The sequence below is a fragment of the Leguminivora glycinivorella genome, chromosome 6 (assembly GCF_023078275.1).
Source record: "Leguminivora glycinivorella isolate SPB_JAAS2020 chromosome 6, LegGlyc_1.1, whole genome shotgun sequence".
Lineage (NCBI taxonomy): Eukaryota > Metazoa > Arthropoda > Insecta > Lepidoptera > Tortricidae > Leguminivora > Leguminivora glycinivorella.
The window spans coordinates 26,286,373-26,309,069 of NC_062976.1; the positions used below are offsets into that span (position 1 = coordinate 26,286,373).

General features: G+C 41.1%; 1 protein-coding gene across 1 annotated transcript in view; it reads right to left on the reverse strand.

Annotated features, from left to right (window-relative positions):
* Positions 1 to 43: 43 nt before the first annotated feature.
* The window catches only part of LOC125226879 (voltage-dependent L-type calcium channel subunit beta-4), a 202,160-nt gene continuing 179,506 nt past the window's right edge, over positions 44 to 22,697 (reverse strand). The window contains 12 exon segments of the mRNA XM_048131038.1: positions 44 to 852; positions 3,346 to 3,411; positions 5,357 to 5,471; positions 6,565 to 6,732; positions 7,599 to 7,660; positions 7,663 to 7,704; positions 7,707 to 7,737; positions 9,482 to 9,605; positions 10,109 to 10,340; positions 12,923 to 13,109; positions 19,280 to 19,399; positions 21,350 to 21,466. Of these exon segments, the coding sequence (XP_047986995.1) occupies positions 455 to 852; positions 3,346 to 3,411; positions 5,357 to 5,471; positions 6,565 to 6,732; positions 7,599 to 7,660; positions 7,663 to 7,704; positions 7,707 to 7,737; positions 9,482 to 9,605; positions 10,109 to 10,340; positions 12,923 to 13,109; positions 19,280 to 19,399; positions 21,350 to 21,466 (1,662 nt within the window). The 3' untranslated portion in view covers positions 44 to 454.

The window sequence follows — 22,697 nt, forward strand, 5'->3', positions numbered from 1 at the left end:
GCTTTTATTTTACCCCGAATCCCCGAATCAAAGAAAACGTCCGTTCGATATAAAGTATTTTATTTACAAATGATTGCAACAATGAAGTACAGACGATGCAATATAATTACAGAGTATGTATGTTCAAAAAATGGGAAATGGATAATATCTAATCGGTACTAAAATTATGTTTTATGTAAAATTTATACATTCCACGCGAGCTCCGTACTTCGAGTGCGACAGCGTCACCGGCCTACTGCCGCGCGCACAGTCCTCGGCCTCCGCGCAAGCGTGCCTAAAGCTCAGCGAATCAGAACAACGCGGAAACTAGACCCGGCCGCGGACCGGCGGCGGGCGGCGGGTCTGCAAAACAACCGTTCACAAGCACCACTCACTCCGGCGACAGCGGCGGCGACAGCGGCGACGGACACTCCAGCGGCGGCGGCGGCGGCGCGGCCGGGCCGCCGCGCGCGCGCTACACGGCGTTCAGCGCGCGCCGCGACGGCCCGTACTCCTCGCCCTCCCGCTCCCGCCGTCCGCGCTCCTCGCGCGCGTACTCCCGCCCGTAGCCGCGCTCGTACTCCTCGCGCGCGTACGCGTCGCGCGTGTAGTCGTGCCCGTACGCCTCCCGCCCGTAGCCCTCCGCGGCGTAGCCCTCGTAGTCCCGCGGGTCGCGGGCCTCCCTGCCCTCCCCGCGCCCGTAGCGCGCGTACCGCTCGCGCGGGTCTCTGGGGTCCCGAGCGTCTCTCGGGTCCCTCAGGTCCCGCATGTCCCTCGGGTCCCGCAGGTCCCGCACGTCCCGCGGGTCGCGGGGGTCTCGCGGGTAGTACTCCTCCTCGAGCCGCTCCGGCCGCGGCTGTCGAGACCTTCCACCTGGAAAAAGAGCTGGCATTAAGGAGTGACGGGAGCCGATGTTGATGCGAGGAGCCCGCCAGCGGAGACGTTTTCTTATTTTTCATCACCTGAAAGTCTTTGGCTACTATGTCATCAAACAAGGCAACGTGAATAGATACATATGTATTAAACACATAAAGGAACTTTCTTCGTGGCATACAGTTCTCCAATCCAAACGGGAAAAACTTTTTTAACAGGACGCATGCTTCAACCTCTCCCTTAGAAATGAACACATAATACGTGACAATCTTGGCTTATCCATGCCAAATGAGTAAAGATAATGAAAAAAGTTGTTTTTGTAGGACATTTTAATTTCACTCGTTACCACGATGTCAACATTCCATAAACTTGATCGCACGGGTGAATATTTATTATATAGGTGTCAAAAGGAATTTGCTTAGGATGTAGATTCAAGTGACAAATTCCAAACAATAAGATAAGAAAACGTCTCAGCCCACAATGAAATTCAGCACACTGCAAACACACGGGCTTGTCACGCGGGGGCACGGGGCACGGGGCACGCGCACTTACGGCGCTACGACACTAGACTGAGGGACATCTGCACGATGGCGCCCGAGGTGCGCACCTTGCCGGGGCACGGCAGCACGTACTCCGCGCACGGCGGCGGCGTCGGCGCGGCTGTGGACAAGCAAGCGTCAAGCAAGCCCTAACGATGACCAGTGTTATACGTCGGTCCATCTGGTGTCGCTAATAGATCACGACAATAAACTGCAGAGATCGACATCAACTCTAATTGAATTTCACGCAGTAAGTATACTCAATGGTTTCGTAAGATCACTCAGGTGATGCGTTATGATGGTGGCTTATTGGATGTGATATGTATAAGTTTTCATAGCGGTTCTAGAAAGTCGTAAGAGAGGACGCTAATTTGGAAGTAACCTACGTTGCAACCAGGAAAAATAGCAAGAAAGGCTAGCAGTTTAGTATGTATATCAAAGGCACAGAATGCCATAACATCAAACAAATCAGTATGTTTTAGGGGTGGGTATAACAAAGGATTGTTAAACTTGGATATTTGTAAGATCACACAAAGTGAATCACCTGACTGATCTTTGTACGTAATTTATTGCGGAAACCATGTTCATGTTGTGATTGTCTATCGATATCGATCTCTGAATACAAGTCGAGGTACAGTAAGCTGCATCAAAGATCACCCTCGACCATGTCGTAAGTGCGGCCTTACCTTCCTTACCATGGTGGGGCACAAACACCTTTGCGTGAAGCTGACCATACATCTATTAGATAAAACCTAAGCACAGTTAGTAAGCGGCACCCTCAATGCTAGTGAAGCGGGTTATGCCGCTAGAAAGAGTTCGGAACCTGTGTGGCTGCTGCTATATAATATACTGGAATAATGTCTTCAGCTCGTTAGTGCGCCTGGCCTGACGCTTGTACTGAAATGAACAGGTCAGTGGGTGAGGGGCGGTGCTAGGGCTGTGGGATTAGCTATAATTGACACGGAAATAGGACGCATACAAATTAGAACACTTAGGGGTACAACATCGCTTCCAAGATGTACATTCTACTGCCGTAATATATTCAGTTTAATTTAGACATAGTATCACGTAATAATTGATAGATACAACCATTAGGGTATCACCGTATTTGGAAATATCAACCTGGCTTAGTCGATCAGTTAATTGTTATAATATTTCCATCCATGTTATAAGACGATTTTAATAAATCAATCCAATTACATGAGGCCTGAGGACAAATACAGTGACATCCGACGCCTTTATGAATATCATGAGCAATATCACAAGGCGAACCTATGCACGAATATTTTCAACATTTGAAAATTTAAATTTTGATGCAAATCATACAAAGGCATACTATTTCAGACAGTCGAGATAGTTCAAAAATCGTCGTACATTCGCCTAGTGCATTGTCTCAATGATATCTTATATATAGTTATATATAATTTTAAGGTGGAGCTATTGATAATCATATTTATACTTGATAAATAGAGTTAAACTACATATCTAACTACAAGGTACCTCATGCACCTAACATTGAATCGTGCGCTATAATTAAGTATATTTAGAATGCGCAGTACCCACCAAATAATGTATTGTTGAATACATCATGTTGATAATTGGGTCTAATAAAGTGCGGTGCTACATTACTTGCCGTAAAACCCTATCTTGTCACCTTTTAGTGTACCTAATTTTGCCTGGCTTTGTAAAAGCTGAAATTACAGCTTAATTTTAGTGGAGGGTAAACAAAATTAACGAAATTAAACTAGTAGTTTTTGCCTACTATAAACTAGGAAATAATTTCAGCATTTATCAAAGTCAGGCAACGTTAGGTCTTTTAGGTGCAGAGACGAGGTTTTACGGTACTTTCAGAGGCTAAGTACTGACAACTTGTCAAATGACCTACATTGTTACTTCTACCAGTTAGTCTCCAAGCCAACAGATCTACTAAGAGCTACGTGCGGCTAGTAGTTACCTCGGTCCCGGTCATAGCTGTAGGAGTCGGCCCGCTCGCGGTGTCCGCCGGGGTGCGCGGGGGGATCAACAGAGGAACACACGGTTACACACACACACACACACGCACACGTTGTTAGAGGTTAAGAAACGTTAGCATGAAGCCATACATGTCAGACCATTCCATACATTATACAGCGTGTGGATTCCATACGGGCGAATAATGTATCAAGTTATAAGTAGTATCTCATTATACGAATTGTATAGGCAAAGAGTATCGAGTTTTATAGAGAGTTACTGTCAAAGTAAAATGTGTAATCACAGTGCATAGATTGCCATCTCTCGACACAAGCTTAAAACTTTTGAACGTCAGTTTTGACAATTTGGCCCATATTGTTAGCTTGATATGTGTTAAAATGTCAAATACCCATATGTCAAATAGCACCATCTGGACCACCGTACCTTTTTTCTAGGCCTTTGAGGTACGTTTTTTTCTTAGACTTTATTCGTCTATACGGAGTTACATATGTCTTTGGTATAGGATAACCATTTTGTTTAAAAGTGTTATTAATTAAGAGTAATTATTTTTTTCAATCTGACCAAGCAGCTATGTGCGCCGTCCAACTTAATTTAACATGACATAAATGTTATGTCATAATGGCGTTTAGCTAGGTACGCTAATTGATACATACATACAATCACGCCTGTATCCCATAAAGGGGTAGGCAGAACACATGAAACTACTAAAGCTTCAGTGCCACTCTTGGCAAATAAGGGGTTGAAAGAAAACGAAACTGTGACATTGCAGTGACAGGTTGCCAGCCTCTCGCCTACGCCACAATTTAACCCTAATTGATGTGGACATAATACATTGCGTGCTGAATTATTATGTATGAAAAAAAAAAACATTTATTAAAAAAAAAAACATGTAGTTAGGCTCCTTAGGTCCGATACTAATCGTTATTAAAATATTTGCCCGTAATGAATACAGACGCTGTATAGTATAATGCCCATCGGCCGAATTTTTTGATAGAACAGCTCTCAAAGGCGACTTTCGTCTGAATGCTCTAAGGCTAAAACCGTGAGGTAGAAAATATGCATGGTTAGTGTTAGTTTTTGTAAAAAAAATGAAATTTATACATTAGTATTTCCAACATGGAATAAAAAAAGAAGTAAAATCGAATGTTGAGGAATAGTATAAAATGACCTTAGTTATTAAGCAGGTTGATCATGTTGTACTATTTACATATTAACCTGTGCATATTGACAGAAAGTAAATATCATTAGTAATTTACGTGTACCTACTCATAATATGTATACCGATCACTTTATTAACCAGTAAAGTATCGATTCAAAATACTGTCACCGACAAATTCAACTATGAAGTAGTTTAGACCGATGCAGTAAAGTTAGACATATAATATTCAGGTTTTGCATCTTTGTCAGCACGTTTGTCTTCTAATAAATGTAATGCTTAAGTAATAAGTGCATGAGAATTATTAAAGCTCGACGAACAACATCAATATTAGAACAAATACTGTGTCTAAAACCAAGTCGACTGCAAGTCGAAGGAGGGATACCTGGTTATGTCAAGAAACAACAAGATACAAGACAAATCAATTACTAAAAATATATCAATTACTATTTCATCGCGAAAAATGCATAGATCAATTCACATCTGGCCCCGTAGCCGAATGGCACAAACGCTCACGAAACGAAACGCTCGTAATAGATATCTATCTCTATCGCTCTTGCATATTGGCGCGACAGAGCCAGACTACCTTTCGCGACGTTTCGTTTTCGTTTCGCGTCGCAGAAATGCGAAGGTTAAAGCAGCATCATGGTGTCAGTTTCAAAAGCTTTTAGACTCGTGATTCTCTCTCCGCACATACTCTAATAAGAAATAAGCAATCGAAATTTTTCGCAATTGTGTCTTGGATTTTGTTGGTAGTTTATCCCTCTAGGTCTGAAGTTAATGTCGGGCCTTAATGTTTGTGGCCCCCCGCCAGTGCTGGCCAGGGTGTGGCACTCACCAGGTTGCGCGTGAGAGGAGGTGTGCGAGGGGTGCGAGGGGTGGATGGCGTGCGGCAGCGGCCGCGGCACTCCCGACTGCGGGGACTCCGTGGGGTGCGTCGCGCGCCAGTACGCCTGGAAAATTATATGTCATAGGTGTTAATAGAGAGCAATCACTTGAATTACCTAGTACAAACTTATCAAAATCCGTAAAATTAAAAATATGTGATTAGGTATATCGTGTAAAATGAAAACAAGAAGAGCAGACCCCTTATCCGAATGGAATTTCTGAGACGCGAAACGCCACGAAAGATAGTCTGGCTCTGTCGCGTAAATACGCAAGAGCGATAGAGTACTAACATAGCTACGAAAGAGATATTATCTTGAGCGTTTCGTGAGCGTTTGTGCATTCGGCTACGCACACAGAAAATATCAACCACATATCAACGCTCTGGAGCGTTACAATCACACACGTCTGACATAAACTTCTTCTTCCTCCTACCCTTATCCCACGTTATGTGGGGTCGGTACAACACGTCTTCCTCTTCCATTCTCCTCTATCTTTCGTCATCTCAACACTCACATCTTTCTTCCTCATATCCTCTTTCACACAATCCATCCAGCGTTGTTTGGGTTTACCCCTCCCTCTCCATCCATCAACCTTCATCTCCAACATTCTTTTGCCTATATGACATTCATCCCTCCTCATTACATGACCGAACCACGCCAACCTGCCACTCCTCATCTTTTCCGTTATAGGCGCAACTTTCAAACTTCCCCTAATATACTCATTCCTGATCCGATCCATTCTGGTCACTCCACACATCCATCTCAACATTCTCATTTCCGCTACGTGCACTCTCCTTTCATCCTCCACCTTTGTCGCCCAGCATTCAGATCCATACAATACAACAGGCCTCACAATCGTCTTGTAGATTTTCCCCTTAAGTTTAAGGGGCATCCGTCGATCGCATGTTGTCCCTGAGACCTGTCGCCATTTCATCCATCCCGCATTTATTCTATTTTTCACGTCACGGTCGATGCTTCCGTCATCGTTAAATTGGAATAGGATTTTAGCTCCAAATAATCCGCTGTATGTTCACTTTTCACACGCGTTCTCCACCCTCTTCAACCAGAATAACGTCAAACATATTTGGACGCCAGTAAAAAAGTTATTCACTTGCTCTATCCCTCACAGATTTCCCTTCATTGTAGTGTTAGGTGTTACCTCTAAATAGTCCGCTATGTGTTCGCACGCGTCCTCCAGCTGGTTCTCGTCTAGAATGACGTCGAACATGTCCGGAGGGCACTGCGACAGCTTCTCCGCGGCCACCATTTGCACGGAGAGACTCTTGCTTTGGCCTTTCCCTCGGGACTTGATTAACCGTTGTAACACCTGGAAGTAGGTTGAGACTAGGTTTTAATATGGTTATTAGATAAATATTGTAGCGGCTTTGTTACGGCTGTAGCCACTGATGTCATATATACCACAGATCAAGCAAACGTATCAATTTAGCGTGTCAAATGAACTCAGTAAAATCCACTGAGTTGTCCGTCTTTAATCGCAGCTTGCCGCTTTCGGGCGTCAATTTCTGTTGTTTAAGTCAACTAAAACATGAAAAATGCCTCGTTACGTGATGTTTAATTGCAACAACACAAAAATTATGAACACTCTAGGGCCTGAGACATATTTAAAATCACAGGTTGTTACTTGAACAACTTCAATACAAAATCTGACACGCTCGGGCGCTATACAAATAGACGAACTTGTTTCTTCTAAATCTAGTTCTGTGGTTGTAGTACTATGAAAATAATGTCCACTTGAAGCTATCGAAGGATTTTTTTTTGAGCATGTAATTTTGGGATTCATTAATTACGGTGCGAATGTATGGAAATTAAAATCCTGCATCGTTGAAGGCAAGTTAGTTTCGTCAGTATAATCCTTGAATGTTTTAATGGTTCTTTTTATTAAAAGTCCATATCGATATCGGGTCTTATGATACTAAGTATAATGTTGGTTACTTGGGATTTGGCCCTATTTAACACTACGAGTATCATGCAGCGTAGCGCAACATTCAACATCACCTGACATTCCTGACAATCAGAGCCACCCTCGACCCCGTTGACTCATGACTGAATTTCCTCTCATTTTTTTCTTCGGTTGTACCTATTGGTAAACATAAAGCAGCAATCTCCGAGGCAGCAATGCTAGAACGCTACAACGTTTAGTCGTTTAATCTAACAACAGCAACTATTAATTACCTTAGGGCTAGAGATCTTCAGGTACACTATGGTGGGCGCGAGTGAGGTCTTGGCGAGCTGCGAGGGTGGTTGATGGTGTCGCAGTCCAGCACCACCAGCTGCAGCCCCGGGCCAGGTCGAATATCCTCTCGATCTCCGCCTGGAACACCAGCAGTTAGCAGCTCTACACGGACCAAGGTCATGCCTATAGTCTTGTCTTGGGTTGGACAATGGAATCTTGGGCCGGGTAAAGCATTCGCTCGAAATTCTTATTTTAAAGTGGAATCTTGGGCCGGGGAGACATTCGCTCGGAACTCTATTTAAATCCCATTTCTGAGTGGTTGTATTTTTATCACCTAGGCAGCTGATAGGTAATTTGCAGTCTGACTTCGCAGGCCCTTTGTGCTAAGAGGAAAAAAATACTAAAGGAGAATAGAACATTCATATCATTATTCTTTGGGGAACAGAACAGTCCACTGAGGTGCACGTAGTACTGCTACATATTCTGGCCAAGGGCACCATTTCACCACCTTTACAAGGAGACATTTCAATGGAACAGGGTGGTTATACTTAGTCAGGGATGCCTTATGTGGTCTCACAATCGGACCAGATCAGACGGTGCACCATATAGTCTTCGAGTGCCCCACAATCAAGTTTAGCGGAAAAGGGCTGATCTTAAGACACTTTCGATAAATGCCGTTGAATATCTTGTCTAGTTTTTTAAAAATTTAAGTAGAGAACAACTTGTAAGCCATACGATAAATAAATAACAATCGTGATAGGATATAACAGTCATTTATGATATTATTTTACATTTGAACCCATGGATATATATATATTTTTTTTATTTGATCAAGTATTCCTATTCTCCATGCCAATTCTACTCCCTTTGGACTTTCAGAATGAAGTTGTTAAATTAAACCTCAACTTAGGATTGTAAATATTGAAGTTAGTGGTTAGTTTAAATGTTAGTGATCAAAGTAGCAAATGTAAAAGTTTCAACTGCTGCAAAACAAAATTTTCTCGGCAACTGCAAGCTTGATGACGAGAGTGTGTTATTTAAATAAACTTCATTTACGTTTTTTATGAATTATTTTATAATGATGCTGTGTTTAGTTATTATTTAAATGAAAAGCATTTAAAAGATCCTGTTAAATGTGTTAGCGAAATGATCATTTGGACCATGAACCCTATCTACGACATATGTGGTATTTCCATTGGATACAGATCCGCATGCCGCTCTGGAGAGCGAGGGGGATACCGCTATATGCGTGCACAACGATGTCCCTCTCACACATCAATGTGATGTGCGGATTCGCATCAGTGTGGTTACCGCGATGAACGAGTGACATGCGGAAAGTAAACAATCAGGCAGTATTGTTAGGAATGTGTTGTGAGTCAATGCATTTTCAACCCAAGCATTACCGCGTCTGTACTTTTAGGTGGCCTCTTTACTCGCGCTTTTTAAAGTTCCAATCGGTTACTTAATGGTTTTCTGTTAATTGTTTTGAGCAAGATTTGATCTGTTTTATCTCCTTTTTATCTATTTTACCCATGAATAGCGTTTGTTTGATGTATTGATGGGTAAAAGAACGAGTTCGCCTGCAGATTTTTGATTGTAGGGATCGTGAAATGTGTTTCGCGGAAGTGCGTAATATAAGTGTGTAAGCACGGGTAAAAAGGCATCCACCGCAGAGTACAGGTCGCTCGCATCATACTAGCGTCTACGATGAGTACATAGCACAATCAGGCGCACCTGAACCTCGGCTAAACAATTCGATCTCGAATTTGACCTGTCCATGATCGGTTTCTTTGGCGGGTTATTCAATAAGGAGCGTTTTGCCAGCGAAATGTCCGCTGACACCCGCGTGATGATGATCCTGGAACATCAAGACAATGATTACCTGGACTTCGGCAAGGCACGAGGAGCGCGAGTTGGAGCGCTCCATGATCGCGCGTTTCGACGGGTTGTTGAGGAGCGACCGCTTCGCTAGGGATATGTCGGCCATCACTCGAGTTATTATTATCCTGCAACGTTAATTTCGCTTACGTTTTGGCCGATTTGACTAGTTTTGTCTACTTTACCAATCGGCTAGGTTTCACTACGGAAGGAGCTAGCGAAACACTATGTTTAAATCTAAAAGCTGGTTTTGAAGTATCTAAATTTTTAATTCTACTAAAACTATCTATGGCTAACAGAACTATTAGAACAGTCTAATCATTTTCAAAATCACATCTAAAACCACACAACAACCTGAAAGTAAAATAGGAATCATGTTCAATTTCAGGAATATTTTGGGAAAAGTTTAATAGATTGGACGCATCATATGTAAGAATTTCAACTCCCATTCGAGCATGGAGCAATGCCTTTTGAAGGTTGAAAGTTTCTGGGGTTAAATTTAACTAAATTCACCTTTAGAAATTGTACAAAGAATAATCCGTTTAATACACAGTAGCTACGTCTTCGACGGATATTTCAAAAAGTGCCAGTGCCAGATCTAGCTCATCATTAAAATCATCATCGAGCTCACCTGCCCTCGAACCTCCTCTTCAAGAAGTCAAAGAGCGCTTTCTGCATCATGTCCGTGACCTCGTAGCCCTTGAGCGAGGGCCCGACGAGCACGACGGGCCGCATGGAGGGCACCACGTCGTACGGCGTGCACGCCTCCTGCTTCTTGAAGAAGGGTTTCCGCTTCTCCTTGTTGGCGGGGAGCGCGCCGGCGCCGCCGCCGCGCCCGCGGCCCGCCGAGTCCGAGTCCTCGCCTGTGGACGCCTGCTTGTTAGCGTGTGTGTGTGTGCTGACCCTTGTCTATATTATAAATGCTAGAGGCAGTGTTCATAAACCAGTGGCTTGATAGTTTCTGTTTGTCTGTAATCTGGTATGAACAACATTTTGTATTTATAGTGTTGCAGCTACAATTTAAATTTTCGGGTAAGTTGATTTGAAAACTATCTAAAAGTTCACAATATACCACTTTCTAAAGAGTTGGTCATGTAAAAAGATTCTGCTGCCGTTGATAGGCACGTGCGAATTGTAAATAGTCATAAAAATATACCTATGCTTAAAGTTTGTAAGATATGGAAGGATATTTTCCATTTCTATACACGTTCTGTTTCATATAATAAACAATACGAGTACATTATGATTTGTTACAGACTTAAGAAAGAGAAAGGCTTACTTGTTTTTAATACAATCTTAGTTAGATACTATTTTAAAATAAATCATCATTATATGTAAGTACATACATAAACATAACACCTACCTACTTAGAACAAACATCTACTTAGAAAATAATGGTAATGATTATAACAAAGATACTGAAAAAAAATCATCAACATATAATTATTCGAAGTCCAACATACTGTAAGAAAGTAAGGGTAAAATATTATCATATTTATATCAGTAGATACACAGGAAAATGGAATGAGGATGGCACGCAAGATAAAATAATTATTAATAATATAAACATAATTAATAAAGAAAACATGAATACAAATAAAGATAATAAATAAGAAGGCGAAATCAAGAGGGCTGGTGGAGAATTGGCAACATTTCCTGGTGTTCAGGTAATGGGTGGAGTGAGCTTACCTCGGTCGAAGGAAGTGGCATCTGAAAACATGGTAAGAGTGAGTGCTGCGCTCGCCGCCTCACAAGACACCCGACGCGAGCGAAAAGACAAACCCAACAAAACTCATCATGAACCAAAAAAAAAAAGAAAATATAATTAATACTAAATCATTTTACCACTTTGGCAAAAAATGAAAAGCACCAAGGATTGTTTACATTTCAGAAAAAAAAATATGTAAATCGTAAGATTTTTATATTAATTACTTTACATAGATTGTAACAGGGTATTTCTAATGTTAACTCTTACCCACTTTAGGGACAAACGCGTTGTCAAAAAACGTTTTATCACTAACAATATTTGTTTCTATAGCAGAATCATGCAGTTTAGGTTGCTTAGATACCGTATTATTTACAAATCAGGGTAAATTATTAAGGGTTGGTTAATTGCCTTCCGTCGAGTCACTATGGGTGTCGTGTAAAGTGGCACACTCAGGAAATCCTCTCAATTCCCACCCGAGTCGTTATGGGTTGTGAGATGAAATGGTAGTACAAAGCAGTTATACATTCCATACATAATTATTAATATTTATATAATTACAGGTCTATACATAGAGGAGAATTTTGATTCGCTACTGAACCACAAGTGACATTGGATGTCTAGATAGAGAACTAATAGGTACAGGGATAATCTATATCAGAAAAGTTAATAATACAATACAAATATAAATCTAAAGAATACAGAAGAAGATGTAACAGAACCCAACATTTTAGAAGAAGGAATGCCACTTGCAATTTAGGTTAAAGAATTTTCTTTAGTCAATATTCACATGACAGCCAATTACACCGAATCACGACTACACATACACGATCGCCTAGCTTTTCTATTAGTAAGGTTACTGCTAGTTTTGTTAAAGGAAATATATTAATAATCATCATTAGAATAGATATTAGAAAGAGCCAGACGATCAGTTAAGAAGATACAAACAACTGCGTTGTACGTAACGCACCAGACAAAAGTGAGCTTTTGTAACTATATTATATACAAGATTATTCAGATCATACAGTTAATTTGCTTCTCAATTCATATCTTAAAATAAATGACTTAAATGAGAGGACCCAGTAAAACATAATATATTATAGGTATATGCCACTTAAGCTTACTTCGCATCACTGTGTGTGGAAGTGCTATTCGAATGTCCATTTGATCATTTGTACCTTTAAACAATTACTAGTCTGGATTGTTTGGAAGCAAATTCACCATGTTCAATTTAAATTAGTGCATGCTTGCTTGCAACATTAGCTACACAGGACTAGATCGTAGTCTCATTTTGTCCGGCGCATGATAAAAGCGGTCCGTGGACGGTCGAACCTCCTGCCGGAACCCCATCGATAGTAACACAACTATCAGTAATTTGCTCAAGTCTCTTTCAATCCTCAATTTCATGCCCCTAGTTTAAAATTTCTGACATGTCTTCTTGACAAATTATTTTAGATACAATAACAGGAAATAAGATTTGTCATGTTTTTAAAATATTTAGCGCAGTAGCTTCAAAACGAAAAGATCGAACTGATCTTTGGAGGAAAAATTCAACCCGATTTCGAAAAATTTTAAGCCCCATTTAGACATCTCAAGAATTCGCATGGTTCATGGACTAAAACCGAAACGGAACGAAAATCGCATGCAAATTCTTGCTTCATCCAAACGGGGCTTAGGTAAAACTTGAGCAAACATTCCGGGGAGCCGGCAGCCCAGACCATCCAGCACCAGTGAACGTACCGGGCGTGGGAGGGGTGCTACCTCTGCTGGCGTCGGGCGCGAGGTTGGCGGCCGAGGCGGGGCGCGGGTAGCGGCCGCGCGGCAGCCCGGCGCGCACCGTCTCCAGCTTCACCGGCGACGGGATGAAGCCGATGTCGCAGCCCTCTTTCACGAGACGCCCGATCCACCAGTTGTTATCGTACTTCTCCTGGAATAAGAAAAAAGTGAAATGTTAGAAAATATCTAAAGCCGAATGGCGATCGTTGACGACAAACGCAAAACGCAGTCATGCTTCTTTGTGCCGTAGGCGAATTCACAAACGATAGTGATAATTATTAGATATCGTATGCGCTACGCTACGGAAATAACAAATGTTTATCATTTGAAACCGAAAAATTAATAATCAAAAATGGATTATATGTATATGCAGGACCATGGCACAGATTAAAGATTTTCAGAACGGCTGTTTCATGGATGTAAGACAACGTAGGTAGTAAGATTAAATCAAATCTTCTTTATCAAGGCCGAAACTATTAAATTTGGTTAAGGTTCAGTTGATCTTAAGTTGTTGAGTTGGTCTTAAGAAATGTCATTTAAAACAAAGGACAAATTATCGTCATTTTCAGCCCTGTGTAACATAAAATAATTACCGTTTTAGACTAAGAGATAATTATTTGAATGTACCACGGAATTGTAAAGTGACGACAGCAAAATTACTAGCTTACAACGTAGAACCGGGGTTTTTTGACATTTCGGCCAGTGGCAACGGTGCCGGCCGCGCGGCGAGCGCCGGCGCGTGCGCAGCCTCCCCCGCGGGCCGCCCACAGCATTTAAACTGACGGCTGAGACAGCGGAGAGGCCCCGTGAGCTTAGGTTAGTTCACCAAAACCTACAGGGCTTCTCCAGCAAAGAGTTAGAGGTGGTTCTTTTCTTAGAATCACAAGATATTGATGTCATGTGCGTTACGGAGCACTGGCTCAAAGAATATGAATTATTAGTATTTAATATCTGTAATTATGACATAATTAGCTCGTTCAGTAGAAAGTCCGCCATTCATGGGGGATCATTGATTATAGTAAAAAATAAATTTAAATGTAAAGAAAGAAATGACATAGTTAAACTTTCTACTGAGCGAACTATAGAAATATCATGTATAGAATTGGAGGATCACATTATAATGTGCGTCTACAGACCACCTTCGGCGGATTTTAGCGTTTTTGAGTCTGTGATGGAAGATGCGTTGAGACGAGTGTTTGTTAGCAGTAAGAAGATAATAATTTGTGGGGACTTTAATGTTAATATACTAGATCCCACGCATGGACACACAGTTAGATTCTTAAATCTTTTTCAGTCTTTTGACTTGTTTCCGCTTTTCCACGAGCCCACAAGAATTACAGCCAGTACGGCGACTTGTTTGGATAATATATTCTGTAATTGTGAAGTTGAAAAGAAAGATGTCTTTAGTTGTTTCAGCTCTGATCACTGTGGTCAGAAAGCTTATTTCCAAGTCAACATTGTAAAACAACAGCAAGCGATTACGTATAGGCCTATCACTGCTAGCCGAATGGATAAGTTTAGAGAATCTATTATATCGCAGGTACCTACTTTGACAGGTATAAGCAAGCAAGATCCTGATACATTATACGGGGAACTGTCGAGTGTCATCCACGACGTCCACAAGAATATTTTTAAGACGAAGACTGTACAGCAAGGCCAATTGAAGTCAAAGTTTAGTGACTGGGCCACCGTCGGTATCCACAGAAGCAGGAAGAGATTGTATGACCTGTATGAAATGAGGAATTTTAACCATGATGAAAATTTTACTGAATATGTAAGGAGGTATTCAAAAGTGAGTGAGCAAGAAGGTCAGGTCGGCAGACAATAAAATAAAAGCTACCTGGAATATGATAAACGCTGAAACCGGGAAGACGAAACCCCGTGATGGCCATTACACACTAAAAGTTCAAGACCAAGTATTGTCTGCAGACGACGATGTTGCTGGCGCCTTTCAACACTTTTTCACCAACATAGCCACTGATACTACACGGAATTTAAACTCCTCTGTAGTTAAGGCAGGTCTCTACTTGGACAATTACAATGTTAAGAAATGCAGCATGGAATTATATTTCCAATTTACTGACCCCGAAGAGATTATTAAAACTTTCAAGTCCTTAAAAGTTAAAAACAGTGAGGACATTTGGGGGATATCTGTGAAAGTCGTGTATTCAATTATTGACGTCGTGGCACCTTATCTAGCCGATGTGTTTAACGCTTGTGTTAGGGAATGTGTGTTTCCCAATCTGATGAAGTATAGTAAGGTTATTCCTCTGTTTAAATCAGGCAGCAAGGATGACCTTGGAAATTTTAGACCAATTTCCATACTTCCCGTTCTCAGCAAAGTGTTTGAGAAAATTATATTGAACCAGTTGCTTCGACATTTTAACACGAATGGATTACTTCAGCATCAGCAATTTGGTTTTACACGAGGTCGTTCGACGACAGATGCTGCCTCTGTGCTAATCAAGCACATATACGATGCCTGGGAACTCTCGTTAGATGCTATCGGTATTTTCTGCGATCTCTCCAAAGCTTTCGATTGTGTGGAGCACGACACACTACTACACAAGCTGAAGCACTACGGTCTATCCTCTAAAGCTTTACAGCTTGTTGAATCTTACTTAAACGAAAGAACCCAGAAAGTGGTTGTAAATGGTACTGAATCTAACGGTACAACTGTAAAGCTTGGAGTACCACAGGGTTCTATTCTGGGACCTTTTCTTTTCCTTGTGTATATAAATGATTTGCCATGTCTTGTAAAGAACAAATGTGAGATAGTCTTATTTGCTGATGATACTTCACTAATCTTCAAAGTTGATAGGCAACTGAGTGACTATAGCCATGTGAATGAAACTTTGAAGGAGGTACTAGAATGGTTTACAGCAAATAACTTGCTCCTTAATGCCAAGAAGACGAAATGTGTTAAATTCTCTTTACCCAATGTAAGGAAGACAGATACTACCATCACGCTGAATGGCGAAAACCTGGACCTTGTCGAGAATACGCTCTTTCTTGGTCTTACTTTAGATTGCAATCTGCAATGGGGTCCTCATATATCTGCCCTAGCAAAAAGGTTGAGCTCTGCCGCGTATGCCGTAAGGAGAATTAGGCAATTAACTGATGTGGAGACAGCTCGCCTAGTTTATTTCAGTTACTTTCATAGTGTTATGTCTTACGGCATATTGGCCTGGGGAAAAGCAGCAGATATTCAAACCATCTTCGTTCTCCAGAAACGGGCAATACGATCTATCTACAACATGGCGTCACGTGACTCACTGAAGGAACGCTTTAAGGAGATAGACATCCTTACAGTAGCTTCACAATACATACTAGATGTGATAATGTATACTCATAAGAATATAGAGTCCTTTAAGAAACTGTCAGATATTCATAGTTATAATACACGGAACAAACATAAGCTAGCGGTTTCCAAGTTTCGTCTACAGAAAGTGAAGAAATCGTTCCTGGGAAACTGTGTAACATTTTATAATAAGGTACCCTTAGAGGCATGGGATCTGCCCTTTACTTCATTCAAGAAGTACATAAAAAGTGCACTTCTCAAAAAGGGGTACTACAAAATTGATGATTACCTGGGAGATACTACACCATGGCCGACTATCCAGGCTCAAAATCTGTCATAGTTTTGCTAGCAGTGTCCCGGGGAGACATTGTGTCATGCTTAAGGCGCTGTTGCTACTGGCTGTTTAAATTATTGATCCTTATTATTGTATAATTATAATTTGGTATATATATATATTGACTTGTTGAGTACATACTAGTTATGTATTCTGTAGAATTAGTTGGAGATTGCTAGCTTAACAGTCTCTTGACGTGAAATTTGTATTTCATACGCATTTTTTTTTCTATTTCTAGTTTTTTTGACACTTGGAGAACCTTTACACCTCCAAATTTTTATTTTTTATTATATCCCATTAATTATAATTGACTGTGGGGACCTTTTACATCTCCCAAGATCTTGTTTTCAATTAAGTCAATTTAAACTATGTAACATACAAGCACGGAATGTTGTGTCTTACATCTAGGTATACCGTATTCACTTATTATTGGAATATTTAATACAGCCCGGACAGCTTGAACATGTCATGCTCGCTAAAAAGTCTTTGCTTACGGTGACGTCGTTGATCGGGTCGCCACCTTCCCGAATAAAGGTTGAGGGAGGCGATGGCATGCGCGCCATATTCGTGAACGGGTGCTGTTTGTGAAGACCGGTCTGTTTCAGCTAATAGGGGCTATGCTATTCTATGTAACATTAATTTTGAATGAGATTACGTTGAGGCACTCTGTTCGGTCCTTGTTTGTTTATTTTTCTTTCTGACTCTTGGAGACCATATACATCTCCAAGGAAAAAAGTAGATTAAGTATACATATATTTTTTTTTTCCTTTGCTTAAGACAGCAAGAGTCTTGTACAACTCTAAAGTTATTTTAGTTATTCGGTTTTTTTCTTCATGTATAATTTTTTTAGATGTACTTTGACACTTAGAGACTCTATACATCTCTAACATCTCTTATTAATAATCATAATAGCTTTGTACTTTGTATAGTTTCTTGTGTTAATATTTTTTTTTATGAATACTTTTGCTTATTAAATTGTATCTTGTTTTTTTTTTAATGCATGTTAAATATAAGATGTAATGTTTTGAAAAGAAGTGGCCCGCCGAGTTTCTTGCCGGTCCCATAGTGGATACCCTCCTCCAACTGAGGGGGGACTGAAATCTTCTCGAGGCTGAGGCGTAGGGTTAGAGCCGGCGTAGTTTTATTTGACGTTCATAAGCGCATTGTAATATGCCTACTTGGAAAATAAATATTTCATTTCATTTCATTTATTTCATTTCATTTCATTTCATTACAAGTATTCTGTAAAGGTAACCACAATATGAACACGGGAAATACAAGTGAAGTGAAACGTCCCCTAATTGCCCAGCATTTCGTGGTCTGCTATTATCACCGGCCACGGCCCTCTGCCATAACAATGGACGCGGGTCAATCGATCGTCTAACAAGCTTTCAGGAACGATAGACAAAGGCATGATATGTTATGTGCAATCAATAGTTATTTGTTATACAAGGGGGCAGAGTTGAAGTTTAACGCCGAGTGTGGAATTGAAAAACGAGCAAGTGAAAGGATTGTATAGTTGAACCACGATCGAAGCGAGTGGTTCGAGAATAGAATCCTGATCTTGGCGAGTTTTTCAACACACGAGAAGTAAAATACATTTGCACCCGTGTGTAACACAAAACTTTTCCCCTCACTATAGAAATTACATACATACATACATACAATCACGCCTGTATCCCATAAAGGGGTAGGCAGAGCACATGAAACTACTAAAGCTTCAGAGCCACTCTTGGCAAATAAGGGGTTAAAAGAAAACGAAACTGTGGCATTGCAGTGACAGGTTGCCAGCCTCTCGCCTACACCACAATTTAACCCATATCCCATAGTCGCCTTCTACGACACCCACGGGAAGAAAGGGGTGGTGAAATTCTTAACCCGTCACCACACAGGCAAAAATTACAACGCAAAAAAACGCGTTTATCACTGCTTCCAGTAATTCCACAGGTGGTAAATCATCTTCATCACAAAATACATCCACTTTTATCAGTTTTAAAGCAGAAAATTTTACTATATTTCAGGTCAAATTACTTTATCCACTAGTGGATAAAATACGTTTTTACCCGCTGGTATTAAAGGACAAAACACGTGTTTCCGAGCTAGTGAGGGGAAAATCATTTTCTACTTGCACTACATTATATGAAATCTTTAATCGTATAGAGGTCTGTAAATTGGTCTCTCGTTTAAACATTTTTTGAGTCTTTATTTTGGCGAATCTATTATTGAATTTGACTTGTACGAGTGATATAAAACAAAATGTATAGTCGAACTAATTGAAAACTTTATGATATCATCCACGAGCTTCTCTTTCTTTTCCACTTTTAATGTTTCATTGCTTTTGCATTAAACGGATGATTATTTATGATTTTACTTTGAAAATAATTCTCACTTCCCGAACGGTGGAGCGGCTAGATAACAATTGTCATGCAAGATGCAGTCATAATTTGAATCTCCTGTTGCCTGTTGCCCATTCGCAAGCAAAATAACGTAATTTATGTAGCTCTGCTGGCTTTTCTAAATCCTTGAAGTTAGAACGAGATGTACAGACACATGGAGATGGCCGAGAAGCTCTTGAATAGCTGAAGGATCATAGGGGGTAATTGCACACAAGATCCCGATAAGTCGAAGTGTATCCGTAAGGAACCCCGACGATTTAAGTAAGATAAGATAAGATGGGTGTACGTACCTTGATGTGCAGAAAGTCCCGCACCTCGAAGGAGATGGCGCTGCCGTGGACGGGGGAGTCGTCGTCCACCGCGGCATCGTAAGACACGTTGGTGCGCACGGCGAACGCGACCGGCTTCGACTGGAATCAGACAGATTATCATAAGTGTAACGTTCATATTGGGCGTACAGCGGGGCGGCGTGTGGCGTGCATGTCAAATAATAGAATCTCATACAAGTGTGCTGAGTCAACGCTGCATAGGGTGGACGCACGCTCGCCCGCCTCGCTGGACGCCCCGCTACCTGCCCCGTTGGACGCAGCGCCGAACTCATTCCGTAAGATCTACTTTTTTTTTTTATTAATGGGGTTACTCTTGGCCACAGACTAGCCAAAGGCAAAGACGTGGCCTACGATGGTTTAAGTAAAAATTGCTGGTGACGTAATGTCACATGTAAAACGCAATGAAAATTTGATAAACATTATAGTGAGGAATAGACGGGTGATTTTGTTACTATTACTATGAGAACGGTTTGTGGTATAGCTTCTTCTGGAACCAACGTATTTATTTTCTAAGAATGCTTTAACAAAGAATAAATATATATTGTCACATTATCTACAAGATACCATTTAATTCACTTCAAAACATAACAAGTTAAATTTAAGAATTTCTGATGTTATTTTCCGTAAAGTATAATTAATACCAGAAGGTGGACTAAAGCGATTTATTAAAGCGTATCAAGAGATGTCTGTCTAGACAGAATAAGTCTAGCCAAGTTAGTAAATTTATTACCCAGAAACGCCGGATCCCATTTATTTACAAACCTTCATAGTTTATATCAACAGACACTGTTGGCACACAACACTAATCAATAGTCCAAAAAGAGCCAAACTATGAACAAAGGCCATTCGTTTTTTTTATCGCTCTGTCCAGCAATGCTTTAAAAGCCCAGTGGGCCACAATGAATTACCTAAGTATTAACAGGCTGAACACACCACAGATAGACTTTATCTCCTGACAATAAGGTTTCCGAAGTAATTTGACTATTTCAATGGTATCGTTATAGGCTGTTTCAGGCGGAGAATGGTGTTGGCTTGGAGCCAATTACTTGAATCAATACCGGTCCAGCGGCGTGTTTGTGGGCGGCCAATTTGACCCTAATGGAGTGAGATCTGCTGTTTGGGTACTCCTCGTTTTTCGCACAAAAGTTGATTGCAGTGGTGGATCTATGACGGTCCTGATAAAGATTAAGCTTGCTATATTTGAGATGCGGTAAACTAGGTTTAACTTTATGCGATTGCAAAAAGAGAAAAAAAGTTCGGACTGACAGGCGGCTGAAATACGGTTATTTGAGACAACGAACTCGAAGATCTGTATGCCAAAAACCAATTCCAAAAAAATCTACCCATTAGCAGACTACACGGTATTTACAACGCTTCTGGCATATATCTCGGCTGTCAGACTTTACCTTTTTAAGTTAGTTTGTCAAGCTGTCGCCGTGGTCGTCATTATAAGAAGGAGCTTTACTATCCAGATAGATATTGGAGTATTCAATGCGACAACCCCTAGGTGGCTGTACATGAATTTGTGTTTTCGTCGCGCTTTTCACCAAGCCAAACTGAAAGCATGACGTGAAAAATATCCAAGTATTTATAAATATTCGAAAGATGCGACCTAAGCCTTCCTACACGTACATCAGCAACTCGTCTGGACAGCTCCACTGTGCGACGTGTGACCGCATCTTCAAGACCGTCCAGGCAGGCAAGCATGGTCGCACGATAAATGATAAAACATCTGGCCGTCCCTATCGTAAGTGCGATATGGACTATTTATAAGTGCGATAGGGACGGCCAGATGTTTTATCATTTATCGTGCGACTATACTTGCCTGCCAGGTTTGGGTTTGCGAGCCACATCAGAGCATTCTATCATCCGGACAATAATTGTTGATGGATGACTCCTTTGCCCGGTACGACAAGGAAGGAGTAGTAGTAGAGTTTGTTCGAAAAGAGAAGAGTCGTGAAATGTATGAGATCCAATATATTCCACGACTTTTCTCATTTCGAACAGACTTTAGTAGTATTTAGGACGTACCCGAGCCTTGTCGAGCTGGGAGAGAGCCTGCGCTTCCTTCTCTCGGCGCAGAGCCTCCTTGTCTTCGTCCAGCGACAGCTCCGAGGAAGGTTGCGAATAGTTTGAATCCGCTGAGCCCTGGAATTGAGAAAAATTGTATTTAGAAAATTATTAAAATAGTTATCCCATGTAGGGGGTTAAGTCTTTGGGGTACTCGGTAGCGTGTCAAGTTCAAGTAACAAAACTTTAGTTACTTAGGCAAGTTAGGCAGTGGTCCCACTAAAAGCGAGTACAATAGTAAGAAACAAAAGACAGTCGTGTAAATAAAAGAGAGAATAAGCGATTTATAACACCTTACAACCTAAATGGTCGCGCACCGTGCGGTTTCAGAGGAATTTCCTCCCACGAACGCTCCGGCTGTGGAATGAGCTCCCTGTCGAGGTATGCCCGATGAACTACAGTATGGGGTTCTTCAAAAAAGGAGTGTACAAGTTTCTAATGGGTCGGCAACGCGCACGTGACACCCCTTGAGTTGCAGGCGTCCATAGGTTACGGTGACCGCTTTCCATCAGGCGGGCCGTATACCTGTTTGCCACCGACGTGGTATAAAAAAAATCAATTCTCTGACTCACTTTTGGTGGGACCAGGGTGCGTAGACGAATGGCACAAACGCTCACGAAATGAAACGCTAGTATATGTCTATCTCTATCGTTCTTGCATATTGGCGCGACATAGCCAGACTATCTTTCGCGGCGTTTCGTTTTCGTTTTCGGAGAAATGCTATTCGGCTACGGGGCCAGTGCCTTTATAACTAATAACCATAGTTTTGAATATTTTTCATAGAGCCTTGACGAATAACTTAGTAATTGGCGCATCTGACGCTCGATTTTCACTTCATTTCAAATGCAAAAATCAGCGCAATATAGCGACGATCAAGATCATGTCAACATACTTAAGATAAAATGACAACTGAGAAGAGCGTTTACATCTTTGGATAGTGTGAAAACGCTCTAATTAGTAATTAAAGACGAATAGGTCTCATGTAGAATAAGCGAAGCAACATTTAAAAGTAGGTTTGAAATCGTTTATGTAAGTACTTGGATCATAGACTCTTCTCTTCCTCCTACCCTTATCCCACGTTATGTGGACCATAGGCTCATTAACAAATTACACAAACACAAAAGCATTCGTCACTTGGCTGCAATTTATTCCTAACCTGAACCAACAAAGCACTTTACTCGTAAGTACAGCTTAAACTCGTTAAAATTGCACAGTCATAACCCAAACCCAAGTTAATGTAATTATAAACTATATTCCACAGCACACAGAGGCGAGATTTGTTAGAAATGAGTGGACGCTAAGCTAAGGA